Source organism: Cinclus cinclus, chromosome 1 (genome assembly GCF_963662255.1).
Source record: "Cinclus cinclus chromosome 1, bCinCin1.1, whole genome shotgun sequence".
Lineage (NCBI taxonomy): Eukaryota > Metazoa > Chordata > Aves > Passeriformes > Cinclidae > Cinclus > Cinclus cinclus.
Genome location: NC_085046.1, coordinates 45,219,528 through 45,235,031, shown reverse-complemented (window position 1 = coordinate 45,235,031; position 15,504 = coordinate 45,219,528). Strand labels below are relative to the sequence as shown.

The 15,504-nt window shown below is 42.1% G+C and overlaps 1 protein-coding gene across 2 annotated transcripts in view; it reads right to left on the bottom strand.

Moving 5' to 3' along the window:
- Nucleotides 1-15,504, bottom strand: part of LIMD1 (LIM domain containing 1) — a 28,241-nt gene that overhangs the window by 1,571 nt on the left and 11,166 nt on the right. For both annotated transcript variants that reach the window (XM_062497093.1, XM_062497102.1), the window contains 4 exons: nt 4,302-4,369; nt 2,936-2,998; nt 1,468-1,598; nt 280-331 (listed from right to left, as the gene is read on the bottom strand). In XM_062497093.1, the coding sequence (XP_062353077.1) occupies nt 280-331; nt 1,468-1,598; nt 2,936-2,998; nt 4,302-4,369 (314 nt within the window). The remainder of the gene's footprint in view (nt 1-279; nt 332-1,467; nt 1,599-2,935; nt 2,999-4,301; nt 4,370-15,504) is intronic.

The window sequence follows — 15,504 nt, the reverse complement described above, 5'->3', positions numbered from 1 at the left end:
GACATAAAGGAAAATTCTCCTGAACATAAAACTAGCAGCAGCATAATCCTGCAGGAGATGAAAAAAGCAGCTGGGCCAAGGAAGAATAAGTTTCATCATTGAACAAAAGAAGTCACATCTCAAGAACAGTTCATGAGCTTAGACCAAACTGTTGCACTCCGGAGGAAGTGATCATCTCTCCCCATCCACAAGCACATTTGTCTTGACACATGGTCAAGTGTGAAAGAGAACAAGGCCTGACACTCCTCCCGGAGAGGATATGGAATGAAAGGCTCTCACCTCAGAGGGCAGAATGGGAAGTCCACACGCTGCACACTTTGGAGCTAAAACTCTGGAAGAGCAATGAGAAATTGAAGGCAAGTTATGTATGGATCAACATAAAAAGAGAGGCCTGCATGTTCTCAGTGATAACATGAAAAGCTGCAGCTGTAAATCACTTACCGACAGGAAAGCTTTGCAACCTGAGATCATAAATTAATTTTCACATTTATTTTAAGTAATGCTTGGCACATGTTGCTCAACCAGGCAAAAAGAGACCTTATATTTTACACTTAGTGCCAGAAAAAGTGTAAAATTCACCAATAAATTTCTTTGCTGCTACTGAGAGGTTTGGAAAAGAAAATGAGGAGGAACTGAGCAGGACTGCCCCCAAAAAAATACATTAAAAGAAGTGGCAGCCTCTGGGCAGAAAACTTTTGAGAAAATACCATATGACTGCACAGCTTCTTAATGCCTTATAAAACAATAATTAATCAAATTAAATTGCAAGGAAATATTAATTATTTCAGAGTAGCAGTGGCATACAAGGGCATTAATCTTGGCAACAGTATTGTAACAACTCCAGTCTTGGCGCAACACAGAAGAGTTTCAAGGGCTGCCTGTGCAACACTTAATACTCTCCCTGCTCAGAAAATGGATCAAGGAGCAAAGTAAGACAGAAGGACACACAAAATGTGTGCAGCTTTAATACCATAACTACCAGCCAAGAGCACAGCCATTTTATTTTACAGTCTAAATAAGAAGTGATTTTTAAAGTGGATTTATCAGTTGTTTAATTTAGAACTGAGTAAAAGTTTTGCTTTGCAGGTTCAGTGGTAATTCTTTCAAAGTCAAATTCAGCCCTTCTACTACTCAAAAACAAAATCACATTTATTTCCACAGGCATTCACAGGCTTACCTTAAAGCAGATTAATTTTTTGTGCATCACTGAACACTTCAGGAGCACTATTTCTCACATTCTCTGCTTTGCAGAAGGGGCAGCTGATGCCCAGAGGTTATTTGATTTCATCAGAATTACACAGGAGTCAAAGGCTGGATAAGAGGAGAGAGGAGGAATTTCTAGGGTCTAGCGCCATCCTCAAACTTCTAACCCTGTCCCTATTTTACTAATCTGCATTCCTAACTAGCTGAAAAGATAAATTAGAGGCTTGCAGCTTGGAACATCTCTGCTGTTTATTTTGCCCTTACTTGTGGTAATCTCTGACACAGTAGATTTTGTTCTCAGAGTCTACAGTGAATGGCACACCATCCAGACACTCGTTGCAGATGACACATCGGAAGCAGCCTGGATGATATGATTTCCCTAGAGCCTGCAGGATCTGCAACAGGGAAAGAGTAAGGAAAAATGCACATGAAGAGCCAATAAAGGTGACAACAGTAAACACACAGCTTCACACCAGATAATGCTGCATATTCATCATCAGGGATGTGTCTTTTTTTCCCCCATCTCATCTGAAAAATCAGTTAACAAGGATGGAAAGGACAGCTGGAATCAATATATAGCATCTGGCTCTAGAGATATTAATCATTAGCATGGGTAAGAAAACAATTTAGAGAGTCAGTCAAGGTATTTAGCATGACAAAGGATAGAAGTGACAGAATTTAAAGGTAAGAAAATAATTTCTGAAATCAACAAGTAGAGAATACTTAGCAAGACCACAAGGCAAGATGTACCAGCCAAACAAAGGAAATACACTTTTTTATTCTCCATGAGAAGTTGAAATTAGTATTATTGCTAGGATTTCATAATTCCTTAGATATTGAAGGGCTTTGTACTCGCTCACCTGGCTTTCTAATTAGCACAGAGTATGGAAACTGTGTTGAACTCAACAAGTGCAATTTACTACCTGAAATACCATGGTCCATCAGTAGAAGGATCAGACTTCCGAGTAGGAAACAGCTTCCAATTATAATGCTTTCCAGTACAAGCAAGCAAACAAAGATAATTAATCATAACCAAAAGAAAATGTTAGGAGGCATGCTGTGAACCAGAAATTCCTAATTTCTTTCCTTCAGCTGTAGTCTTATACCACTAGCTATACCAGTCTCCTTTTAACGTCCTATAACTGGATGCTGACTTCCTGATGTCCCCTACCCCATGCACATCTGGAATGGATGGTACTGGCTGTAGGCTAGTTCTGCTTCACAGACCTGAACTGAGGCCTAGATCACACACTCTGGGTAAAACCTGCTCCCCAGAGTATCAGTACCCACAAAAAATGACAAGGAAGTGACTTAATCCAGAAGACACAGGGGAAGCTGCAGCTTTACTGCAGGAAAGAGAGGCTGAGAGAGCTGCACTGATACCTCACAGGAAGGAAGCACTGCAGGGCCATGGCACTGCTGAGCAGGAAGCATCAACAGGATTACAAATACACTGTCCAGAGAAGTCCAAAAAGGGATGAAAGACCTGGAGGCTCTGCTTTTCAACACCCACTGAAAACAGACAGAGTAGTATCTCTGCACCACGTACAGTAGGGTGCCAGCCTCACTTCCTTGAAAAACTCAACAAAAGGCTCAGTGGATTTTCCTTCTGATACCACTAGGCAAACTGCCAGATGATAACAGACAGCATTGGATATGAATATATTTTGCTTTTGATGCATTCTTCTAAAAAGCTGTGGGATTTTTTTCTCCTAAAGCAATTATCACTTACCATGTCCATTATCAAATGACCACAAATGAAACACCTGTCAGCAGACTGCTGGAAACCAGAATACTGCAAGGACAAAAAAGAACTAATTTAAAATTTCACAAGGCCACTCAAACATAAACAACAGTGTACTTTGTTTGTTCTTTGTGGAGTGTCACTTGAATATTTGTTGTTGGTCCTTTTTCTGTGCTCCTTACACAGAAAAGTTAAACTTTCCAATGCTTTATATAAAGGTATGGACAGATGATATTCTATCTGATATTCTATCTATACTTCTGACTTCCCAGTTTCAGAAAGAGTACAAGTTCCTGTAACTTCCAAGTCCAAAATCTAAGTTTAATTTAAAGTATAAATATAAATACCATAAACGCACATGCAAATAAGGCAGTTACTAGTAAGACTTATTTACATGCTTATACATGCCACATGAATCTACAAGACAAGAACCTACTTGTGTTTATCACATATTTATGTCACAATATCTATATATAAGCCTGGAAAGCCAAATTTTTCTTTGGTTCCATGGTTTTAATTCTGTTGAAGCTTCTCTGAGGTCAGTGGTATTGTTCCAGTTCCCTGTTAGGATAGCAACCAAATCTGGCCCAGAGCAACTGTTTTGCTCTTTTTGCTGAGATCTATTGGTAAGGAACTGTCTGTCATGTCCATGACATTCACCTTGGGCACAGCACATCATATGTCTGAATGAAGGAAATGCAAACTTGGAAAATGAAATATTTTAGGTGCATTTAATCCTTTTAAATTCATCGTATGTAGAACATACTTAGGAGAAGAAAAAAGATGAACTTACTCTGACAGAAATCACTAGGATTCACCAATAAGTAAGCAAATACAACTTTTTCAAGTCTCAAGGAAGGCTAAATCTACCAGGACTCAGGGGCAAAAGGGTGTATGGATTTTTATCTGCACCAGCGAAGGAGAGGACTGTGGGGTTGCTTCATGCTTAGGTACACTCACACAGAATGCATTGAGGGCAACAAAAAGATACCCATTAACATAACCATTAGGTGAAAAAGGAAATTCACCCATTCATTCTTCTGTAGCTGTTCATCTCACTCCTGCCTCCTCAATATGGCCACGGAGACAATGTTTTGAAGGAGCCATCACAACAGTTTATGGCTTCAGCTAGAGGTCTGTGTCACAAAACCAAGGCCTCTCACACAAGTACCTCCAGCACCACATGTGGACAGCCACCATGGCTGGGGCTGGGCCTGGGAAAATGTTGGACTAGAAGGGCCAGGCAGGATGCTGGGCCAGAAGTGTGTGAAACACAGGCAAAGCTGACAGGCAGAGAGGCTGTGAGTCTGCTGGCAACACTGAGATGTCTCATTACAAGGGTCAACTTTCTTACCAGGAAGTCTTCTTCACAAAACACCTTTCCATTGACAAAATAAAAGGCTTTTCCTCTCAACTTTCGACCTAAGGAAAACAGTACAGAGATAAGAAAAAGATCAGCAGAGAGCAAGGAGATAATGTGATCAAAACCTGGCTGCTGAGAAGCAAACAACAATGAAGACGTCCAAGGACAAACATCACACAGATGGAAAAGAGCATCTAATCCCAGCATGGGTCTTCCCAGACTCCAGCCTGCCAAATCCTCTTCTACTGGTGGTTGCTGATGAATGCCAGTTGGTGGATTCTGGACAAAAGTCCCACCTTTGGGTAAGAGGTAGTAGCTTTGCAAGCCTGGACCGGTGTTGTATGTAACTCTGGGAAGAGTAAGGGAAGATACACTGACTCATGCTGGAAAACACCCCAGGAAAGGAGCAAGGAGGAAAGAAGAAAGGGCATACAGATAGTGACCCACACTTGACTTACTTCTTCAAAATGTCATGACCTTGCTGTTTTGCTATGAGCAACAGCTGCCAGACAAGGCACTGTAATACCCGAGCACTCACTCTGCCAACAGAGTGCAACACCAGAGCACCCAACAGGCTTCTCTGCTACCTACCAGCACATTTGTTACTGCAGCTACCAACAAAAAAGCTTTGAAACGATTTTTTTAAAAAATCTCATAAAATCCAAATGTTGTAATCAAGACAAGATGACAAATTTTTTCCAAGAAAGGATTCTACATATGGGGAAGATTTATATTTATTGTAGCTTTCGTGTTTACGCCTCTCATTCACTGTTTTCAGTTCCATGTAATCATGGCAATGTTTGCTCACACTGCCATCACTCCTAAACGCCCTGCCTTCCCCCAAGTAAAAAGGTTTTGTTTGTTTATAAAAAGCTGCTCCAACTACTTTGCAGCCTAGTTTCCCTATTGAGCCCAGGGTTTGAAATGCAAGCCTGTCAGTGGAGTGGTTCTGCACTGTTGCCCCAAGCGTGTGCCAGGAGACAGTGCCCAGGGCAGGGGGAGCAGCACTGCTTGGGCACAGCTGGAGCAGGACTTGCTGCAGGCTGGACACCCGTCAGGCACTTCTGGAAGGAAATTTGGTCTGAGACACTGGGGCCCAGAAGCCTACCATTTGACATGCCGAATGTGGCCAGTATTATTAAAAAAGTGATTGTCAGCTGCTGGGTGTATAAACGTGAACAACAGACGGGACTAGTCTGGGGCTCACCTTACGGTACGCCCCTACCTGGGAGCCTTCAGCGAAGAACCACGCTGGCTGCAAGATTTTAGGGAAAGAAGGAAGGCAAATAAACCCACTTCAAGAAACAAGTGTTACAGTCTCCTGCATACGCCAGAGGGCACCCTCAGGCTGGGAAACAACTGCTTGCTCATTTCTTCCTCTGCTGCTTTCAGCTTCTCCCTGTCCACTTCTGGGACGGACTGCTCCCAGTGTTTCTTCGAGGTGAGGAAGCACTTTCTCATCATACAATTGGGAAGGCAAGATGTAGGAAAAGCTCACTTCTCCAGGCTGCACTGGGAAATGTCCCAGTGGAGCACCTTGCAAAATGGAGTTGCTCCAGGGAAGCGTCAAAGTTTTGCCAATGAATTGAGCCAGACCAGCATTTCATCAGCAGCCCTTAGTGCCCGGTCCAGGTCTCAGGCAGTGGGGCAGGTGGAAGACAGGGTAGTGTGTTTTCTCAGGGAACAAGCCCCGGTTTGCATGTGCAGGAACTTCGTGGTTAAACTGTGGGCATTGCTCAGCTCTGTGTTACTGGACCAGTGCAGAAGACAAAAGCACATGGCCCTGTCATAGTCACCATCCCCCATTCTCTTCTAATCCCTGCTAGGGACAACCATGTAACCTGATGGTCAGAGATGACCCAGGGCACCAGCCCATCCTTGCATCAGTGCAGACATTGGATAGGACATGGAAGAAAACCTGACAATCCTGAAAGCCTCCCACTTTGATTTTTCTCATCTGCCCTGATGTTGCCAAGGTTGCTGAAACCAAAACAGGACCCAGAGTTCAAAATAGAAAGTGTCTAATCTGGGACATGCAATCCTTGTGGCTCATAACCCAGGGTGTGTATTTGCATGATAACCCCACCTGTTTCCCTGCCTGTTCACAGGTAAGCCTGGCATGCTCACTACCATCTCTAGAGTCACAGTTTCTGAGGAGGAACAGGAGAAGCATGGGAATACTTGAGATTTTTATCACCTTTGTCAAGGGTGGTCTTAAACAAGTTAATAACAAGCCTAACACAGCAGGAAGTACTCTTGAAAATCTCTCACTCATTGAAATGCAACACTGGGATTTGGCACTCCCAAAAATGAAATACAAACAAAACCATTTAACTTTGGTTTTAAATTACATGGTAGGGAGGGCTCCAGTTCAGTGCAACGGGCAGGAGCCCAAGTGACTTTCCACCTGCATGCAATGTGTCTTCTTAAAGACAAGCTGACAGCGATGAGGAAAAACACACACATGGGGCCATGCAACGAGAAGCACTTCTTTGGATGAAGGCCTGCTGCATGAGCAGCAGACATTCCAACAGAAGGGATGAGGTCTGGATCACTGCCACAATGTCATTCTTCCATGGTGACCAAAAAAGCATTTACCAGCCATTCTGTACCTAGTGTATTTTTAACATGGTGACATTAGCAGGTTAAGATTGATGGCAACAGACCTCCAGTGAAGGTGCCACAGCCAGCATGCTGTGTCTGGGCTTCTGCTGTAAGCTCATTCAGCAGAGGGATAAACTCTTTATAAAGGATTTATAATTTTGCCGTTGGCAATACATGAGTCCCTGAAGAAGAGTTGCTGACACCAAGAGCCCTTTGAGGCAGTACAGGGATGATTTAATTTTTAATTTTTTAATTCCCTACTTTTGTTAGGGAAGAGGTAAGCATTTTAACTATTTTTAGTCCTCCATGACTCTCTTATAGCTCCTGGCAGAAATGTAAAAGGAAATTAGCAAAAACCATGAGTAACCAGGTGCTCCTGCATCCAGTGTGGGAGTGGTTCATGCAAACACAGCCCATTTCTTCCCTGCTGCTCTCAACTTCTCCCTGTGCATTTCTGGGATGGACTTCTCCCAGTGTCTCTTTGACATGAGGAAGCACTTTCTCATTATACAGTTGGGAAGGCAAGATGCAGGAAAAGCTCACTTCCCCAGGCTGCACTGGGGACTGTCCTGGTGGAGCTGGGAAATGCACGTTCTTGCTGCAGCCACGCCAGTAAAACAAACAGAACAAACTGCCCCACAGTGCAGAGCAGGGTGGCAGCCTGCACTGCTGTGGGATAGTGCCTTAAACTAAACCAGTCCCTCTCAAAAGCAATACTTCTGATTGTGCCTGCAGAGGCTGGCACAGGTTTCGCTTGAGCATGGAGATGCTGTTTCATTTTCACCAAAAGGAAGGATTGAGAAGTTAAACGGCATATAAGGACTCACACATACTGATAACTACCTACTTTCAATATATATAATGATGAAATATCCTTTGACAAACCCAGGAATATTTAATGCTTGGCTTGCTGCTTTCAGGATCAATTGTTCTACTACATGTCATATGCTGCTGGCTCCTGACTGTATTTTACTTTGACTTCACCCTGAATTTAACTAATCTCACATCTGAAAGGACTCAGACAACTAAAATTCTTCGGCATTTCAACCTTACTGTCTTCACTTGTTTTTACAAGGCATGTTGTTCATGTCTCTGACAGGAAGCTTGAGCCCTGAGCTTTTATATACTGCTCATCCCTCATATGTCTGTCTAATCTGTTTAGCTGTGGACCTTCAGGATTACCTCAAGGTCATTTCAGCATCAATTTCAAAATACTTCAAGTTTAGTCGCTAGTGCCTTTGTGCTAAAATAAACAAACTTTGCTTTGCAGGTGATAATAGGCATACCATCAGGCTGCAATCCCAGGATGCACTCCCAGTGCTTTTGTCAAGTGTTTTCTCAAACTGGCTGTTTTGTCAACTGGCTTTCTCCTTTTGAAGACCATGCAGGGAAAGTTTAACCAGGGACTTGCAATGTCCTTGGCAAGGAGGATCCTGAGAGATGCATCATTTGCTTACTAAGGATTTGGACCTTTCTTTTTTTGAAGTTGTTTTTCCGTTATTTATTAAAAACAATGGGGTCACAAACCCATGTTCAAAGACAAGAGATAGCTTGTCAATGCATACAATGGAACAGGGCCATGTCTGGATCCCAGGGCTCTACAGGAATGCACAACCAGGGTTGCTGCACTGCTGGAGAGGCAGTGTATGGGCTTATCACTTATCTAAGCACCAAGGAACTCCCTGTGCTATCTGCACAGCAAATGGGCAAAAATCACTGCTGACTGGCAGCTTCTTCTGGGTCCCTTCCACACTGACAGCCCTGGGCCTCTGCCATTACAAAAATTGGTGCTTTTTCATGTACCACAGCTGTAAAATAAATTTGGATATGTAATTACTGGCGGCACATTAAATTCAGCCAGCACATGTGTTTTGGGAACCCTCTGTGGACACTCTGCTGACAGGCAGTATGGTGTCCCACCATGCACAGCAGACTATGTGAGATATCAGACAGCTCTGTTTAATTTCTGCTATCTGTCCCATTTCTGTTGACCACCGCTAAAGCTGGATGCAGCACTGAGGCTGACACATAAATGCCAATATTTCCAATCTGCTCTAGAACTGAGCCTGCATGAAAGGGTCACTTCAATGCCTGTACATCCTCCAAATCAGGTAAATGGCAGATACCCCAGGACAGACCAAAGTCTTGCTGAAACCAAGGGCAGGAGGATAGGATATCTCTGAGAAGAAGTAACTCCATTACCACGTAAGATGTTCAGTCTTCCTCAACTACACCAGCTGTATGGTAAGATTGCAAAGCATACCCTCTGTGCTCTCACCATACATTTGAAGCAGTAGGAAAAAAAACAAATAAACCCAAGCAAAAAAACCCCTCAAAACTCTCAGAAGATGATCAGATGCCCGAAAGCCAAAAACATGCAATACATGCATGTAAGAAAGGTCAGCAAGAAAGGTCAACTGTCTCTAATGGCAACACAACCACAGGTGAGGGCAGAAATGGATCCCCAGACAAACACTGCAAAAACACAGCACACCATACAACTGAGCAACACCTCTCTTTCGCCATCAGACAAATGACAAGAAGATATTCAAGACTTATTCTTTTTAGGGAAAACCCCTAGAAGTCAAAATTCAGAGGTAAAATACAGTCACCCAGGGACAAAGCAATGCTTTTGATCCAGATAGTCCCAGTGCTCAGACATTGCACCACTCTGGAGACTGGAGCCCTGATCCCCAAAATGCACCAAAACCAGGTGGCTGTCAAGAGTTGGCCTCCCACCCTATTAGCCAGTGATTCATCATAACACACAGAGCCTCAGAGGACGAAGGAGGGGGAGGCAATCTCTGTGACCTCAGTGAATATAACTGTGTTGAAACTACATGAGAAAGTAATTTTTAAATTTCTCTGCTTATGGAAAGGGCCTCAGTGATCAGAAAATTACTCACAGGTGTCATTAAATCATTGTAAGAGACCCACTAAAATCTTTACAGCACCAGTTAATCCTAGGCCTGTTCTTCACAGAAAACAGTACTTTGAAGATGACATTATAAAATAGAAGGAATAGAAGGACTAGGACTGGAAATTTATTCCACTAAAGATTTCAACTTTTCTTTTCCTTCTCACATTGTCCTAATGATTTCAGACTTTCAGCCAGCACTAAAACACATGCAATTGACTGAAACCACTATTACACTGATAAATCCCTGACTGCATGCATCCTCTTGAGGAGCTGAACATCTGCACCTTTCCATCAAGGGTATCTACTGAGGACACCTGATCCATGCCAAAGCCCCTTCAGCTCAGACCTCATAACACTACTGCCCTGAAATCTGGCCAGGAGGGAAACAAGTACTGTCACCTTACTGTAAAAGCTGCCCTGACTTTTCTCACCTGTAGCAAGCACTTCTTGTGACAAACAACTGGATTTTTTGCCAGTGAACTGAGACTGAAAATAAAAAGTCAGCAAGAACATAACAGCAATTTAAACTGAAGCAGAAAAATGTACTGAAGAATCACCTGTTCCCTAAATTGTAAACCCAAGCACACCTGAATATTTTCTGACATGATTTTTGCTAAAAAATTATGTTATTTATTATGCAGACTCTTGCAGGATAATTTTATGAAGGGATGCTGAGAATGGGCTACGGGCAATGCTTTGCACTCTCCACTCCAAAGATTTTCACATTTCTCAAGCAAGTTGATTGGTATGGTGGGTTTTTATCCAATTATGGGCCCTAAGTTCTGCCTCCACTAGAAGAGATGGCAGTTTCTGCATCAGAAGATAACCATACACATACATGTGGCTGTGGGTATGTGGGTATTGTCATCGCTTTAAAAGAAGGGATGGGACTACCATGGTGCTAAGGACGATTAAATGTTTCAAGATACATCAGACTCAAGGCATGAGATTTGGAGAAGCAAGAATTCAGCCAGAGCTCAAAAAGTAGTCATGGGATACTTTGTTCCAAAGCAACATATAACATTTTAGTCCAACAGAAAGTTGCTACGAATTATATTTTGCTTTTCTGACCTATTACCTTTACTTAATTCTGCATATACTTTTATCCAATGCGTTACTTTTGCATGTACACACATATGCTTCTTTTATAACACCTAAACTCTTAACTTACTCCATACAATTCCACTATTACACTATAAAACTACCATCTTATCTAATACAGTTTCTTACTTACTTAAGGCATAGTCTTACAACTATAGAAACGTAAATCTGTAATTTTTCTGCTTAATATCTGTGTACTTCTGTTTTTACATTAATCCAAGCTTTTTCCAAGGCTGAAAATCACACCCTTTAGTATCTGCAGAAGTTTCTACTTTCTGTCTCCCACATGTGGGGAAACTCACTTGGCAAGGCTGACTATTCTGCTGTCTGGGATTAAGTCACATGGGTAGAAAAAGATGACTTTCTGCTTTTGAAGTTATTTAACAGTGCAAATAAAAAACATGGCCTTCTTTTTCTAGGAGTTACATACCAATACAGGACAAGTTTATTCAACATAATTAGCCCAAAGACAACAAGAGCAACATTGCTCTAAGTAGCCATGCTTTATAATCACTGCAGCAAGACTAATTAGCCAAAGCAGAGGGTTATGCTTGCAGAAAACACTGTTTTGATAGCTTAGCTATGTAGTTTAGTAAATGACCCTTGATACCTCTAAACACAACTATGTTGTAAAATACTAAATATAAAATATATATACCCAGAGGGTGGCAAGAGGCAGCCTGCCTGTGTGATTTCAAAGTCTGTCACTGGAACAGCAGCCTGTTAATCCCTACACTGACATCAACATTAATCTGAGCTTGCAAAAATAGAAAGGAAAAATAAAGTAATGCAGTGATGTTGATATATCAAAGACTGAATTCTGTAATCTAGAAAACATGCAAGGTTTCCAACACTTTGCAGTAAAGAGTCAAAATCAGTTCCTCACTTTGGCTCTCTTGTTATAGTTCAGCATCAAGCACTCCTTCAAATCACCTTGTAATCAGTTCTTTCTTTCCTTCTGTCTTCCTTCCTCGCCTACTGATTTGCTTCCCAGCCATCTCTAACATTTCCCTTGCACTTTTTTAGCTTTCAGATTTCCTCTTGAGGACGAAGTACCTCAAGTGCTCAAGTGCTCTAAACTGCACTATAGCACGGCAAAACTGTCTGTTTTTCAGGCAACCTGTGTCATTTGGATATAAGCCTGGCTGAATCCAAGAGAAAACACTAGAATTAACACAGCAGGTTAGAGTGATACAGTCTAGTTAAATAATTTATAAGGTCTCCTTACTACCTAAATGGCAAATATCAACATATGAAGATGCAAGTACATTCTCTGTTCTGAAGAGGTGGAAAGTAGTGATTAAATTTAAAATTGCTAATGTCTAACAAACCATTTGATAATTACACCTTTTGTCCAACAAGCCGGAAAAAAAACCCCAAACCCCAAGGCGGAAACAGACACCCTGAGATTGCAGGAAATAGCTCAAGGCCTTTGGAGGCAAGTTTTTTTTTTTTAACCTACTTTCATGGCTCTCCTTGTAAAGCAAATATCATTTATTACTAGTCCTGCAGAAAGAGCCTGACGTTTTTTCCCTCTCCCGCTCAGCAAAATGCTGCCTTGTTTGTGCCTCTGTCCTGTAACAAACAAGAAGATAAATGAGACATTTATGCCAAAGTAGTAAGACTAAATCTGTTGTTTTGACCTCTAAGCCAAATTTTCTACATTACATACCGTTGGCTCAGATAAGACAGTACATTTTTTCCCTGCCAACTGAACCTTGTAGTGTATGCATAGCCCTGTTCAACAAACTGCTCTATCATTTATCTCTGAACATATGTGTATTGGGAAGCAATACAATTTCAAAACAATTGCGGGTGAAGGAAATTTGGCACTATGAGGTATCACCCCCCCCTTCCCCCCCCCCAATAACCTCTTGCTTCTTAGGCCCTCTTAATTTTCTGTGTCGGGGAAACCAATGCATATTTGGACACAAATCCAGCTAGGAGCAAAATTAGAAATCCTTGCTAAAATGAAAACAGTAGGACAGTGGTTATAAATATCTGGAGAACAATATGCTTTACCTTAATAGGTAATTTTGTATGTTTTATTTATTGGAGTGGGGGATATTCTGTTCTCCACCAGAGAAGAAATTTTAGGATTGCAATCAGGAGCAACCTTGACTTCTCAAAGTCAAGTTTGTACTGGATGGTGTCCAAGATGAACTCCACTTGACCTTAAAAGCTTACTTTTCAGCTAGAAACCAGATTTTCCACATAGGCTGCTCAAGATGTGCTTTGCAGCTAGAAAGACAGCACCAAATAAATATTTATTTTTCTGGCAGACAGAAATGGTCTCATCATATTTACTGCAGTGACATAGGTGACAGAAAGCCTGCAGAGGGGCATGTGTCCTCTCTGAGTGAACTACAGATTGTGTGCCCTTCACTCCCATAGCAACTGATGGTCTATGGGGCTGGGAAGTTACTTTGGGCTGTAAAAAGGGGGATTCCCCTTTCCCCTTTCCCACTCACCCTTCCTGAGTGCAGGGCAGGACGTCCTGTACCTCCCCAGGCAGCATCAGACAGGCAGCTGCAGTGCAGAGGTTTGATGAATCAGAGTCAGCCCAGCACACATCAGGCCACAAAGCCCCAGAGCAAGTGTCTGGTGCATGAAGGCCCTGCAGACCACAGGGGCAGTGCAGGAAACCATCCTCTGCACTGAAGGGTTTCTTGCAAACCTCACTGCTTGGAGAGGTCTGTGCATGTGAGGGAAAACACCACTACTGTGGGGGCCTCCCTCTGGCACTGCTCTTTTAGGAGTGCTGGGAATCCCATGCCACCACACACCTTCCCCTCCATCCATCCATGCCATTCTGCCAGCTGCCACTGCCTCCAGTTTCAATTTTAGTATGGCTAATGCCACAATGGGAAGGACTTCAGCTTTCATGACTACTCTCCTAAATATAACAAGCTGAATTAGGTTCTCACTTATATGCCCATGACTTGCATTCCCCTTTTTTATCTTGTTTTGAAATACAGCCTTTTCTACTGAGGGAAGTATCATTATTGCTCCCACAACCTTTTCTTTCCCACCCCTCCTTATAATTTTCACTAGCCTCATTTTTTAATTTTACTTTCAGTTTGAAACCCTTTGCCCCAGCACATCTACTCAGCACATTTCTCAGTTACAGCCTGGGTAAGAGAGAAAATGGGCTTCACTCTGATAAACTTGGCTTCTTTCCATCTTTCTAAGTCTCATCTGACATCTACACCTATTCATCTTGCACTGGAAACATTTGGAAAGGGTTGATTTTTAGAATAAGCAGCAAATAACTATTCTTTCAACCCTTACCAACCCACCATTAGAAATAGGATTAAGCTAATTTTTAACCAAACACAGACAAACAGACATAACCACTGACACCTCTGCAACCAGAACTACTTTTCTAGCACTGGTCTCCAAATAAAGATTGTACAATTAATTTTAAAAAGAGGATCCAAAGTCTTTCTTTCTAAAGCACCAGTTGCATAGTAGTAATTTTAGAAATTTAAGATAGATCAAATCTGCTGCTGGATTATTTTTAACAGGAGCTTTGGGTGCAAGGGTAGTTCAGAGACTGGCTGGCCCTAGAGGGTGAGAGGTAACCAAAGTGAAACTCTGGCTGCAGCCAGAAATCCTTTTCATGGGAGAAGATTAATTAATTTCAAATTAATTTATAAGAAAAGACAGAAGAATGAGTGGCTGTCTTCTGAGCCTCTAGGAAACTGCCACTATATGCAAAAAACACTTCACCTTTTCAGTTTTCCTATTTTCAGTCAGATGATGGTGAAATGCTCTACTAAAAACATAGGTGAGGCAGGGCAGCTGGTGTAGGACAGCTGGGAAATGGGGATAGTTCAAGGCTCAGCTATCATTAAATAGCATACACATCTTTCTATATTTATTCCAACTTTGCAGCTCCAAATAAAACACACACAGTCCCAAAGAGTTTATAACTAAATACAGCTCAGGATAAAAAACCCTCAGTCTCATCTGGGAAAACCAAACTCATATATACAAAAGCAGCAGAAGATTACTATTTTTTCTGGCACTACATATCTGGCACTACACTTCCAAAAGTATACTACTAGCACTGGAGTTAAACATAATACAACAGAAAAACCACTATCTTACAAACCCAGCCATGATTTAAAATCAAGTGGCTAGCTCTTCACTCCAGCTCCATCACAGATGTCATAGAGAAACTCCTGAGGAGGATCCATATATTGCTGTATGCCCCAGCAAGCTCCAGACTGGGTCTGACAAAGTGAGGCATAGGGAGCTGAGCAAGGCCAACTGAATCATTTACTCTGCTTCTGGGGTAGATTTCACAGGGCTCATCATCTCTGCTCCCAGCCTGATACCTGGGCACAGTAACCAGTTCCCTCCCTGCAAAAACTATAAACCAAGCTGGCAAAGACATGCCTCTTATCCCTGGACATGCCTGCATTTCTTTGGAGAAAGAGCAAGATGTGTAACCTGGGTCATTCATGTACTTACATGCTTCGACCAGAGGTATTTCAGAAGTGGAAAATTATTTTAGCAAGTAAAAGATAATGCATGCAGTGAAAACACTGTCACTGGATTTAC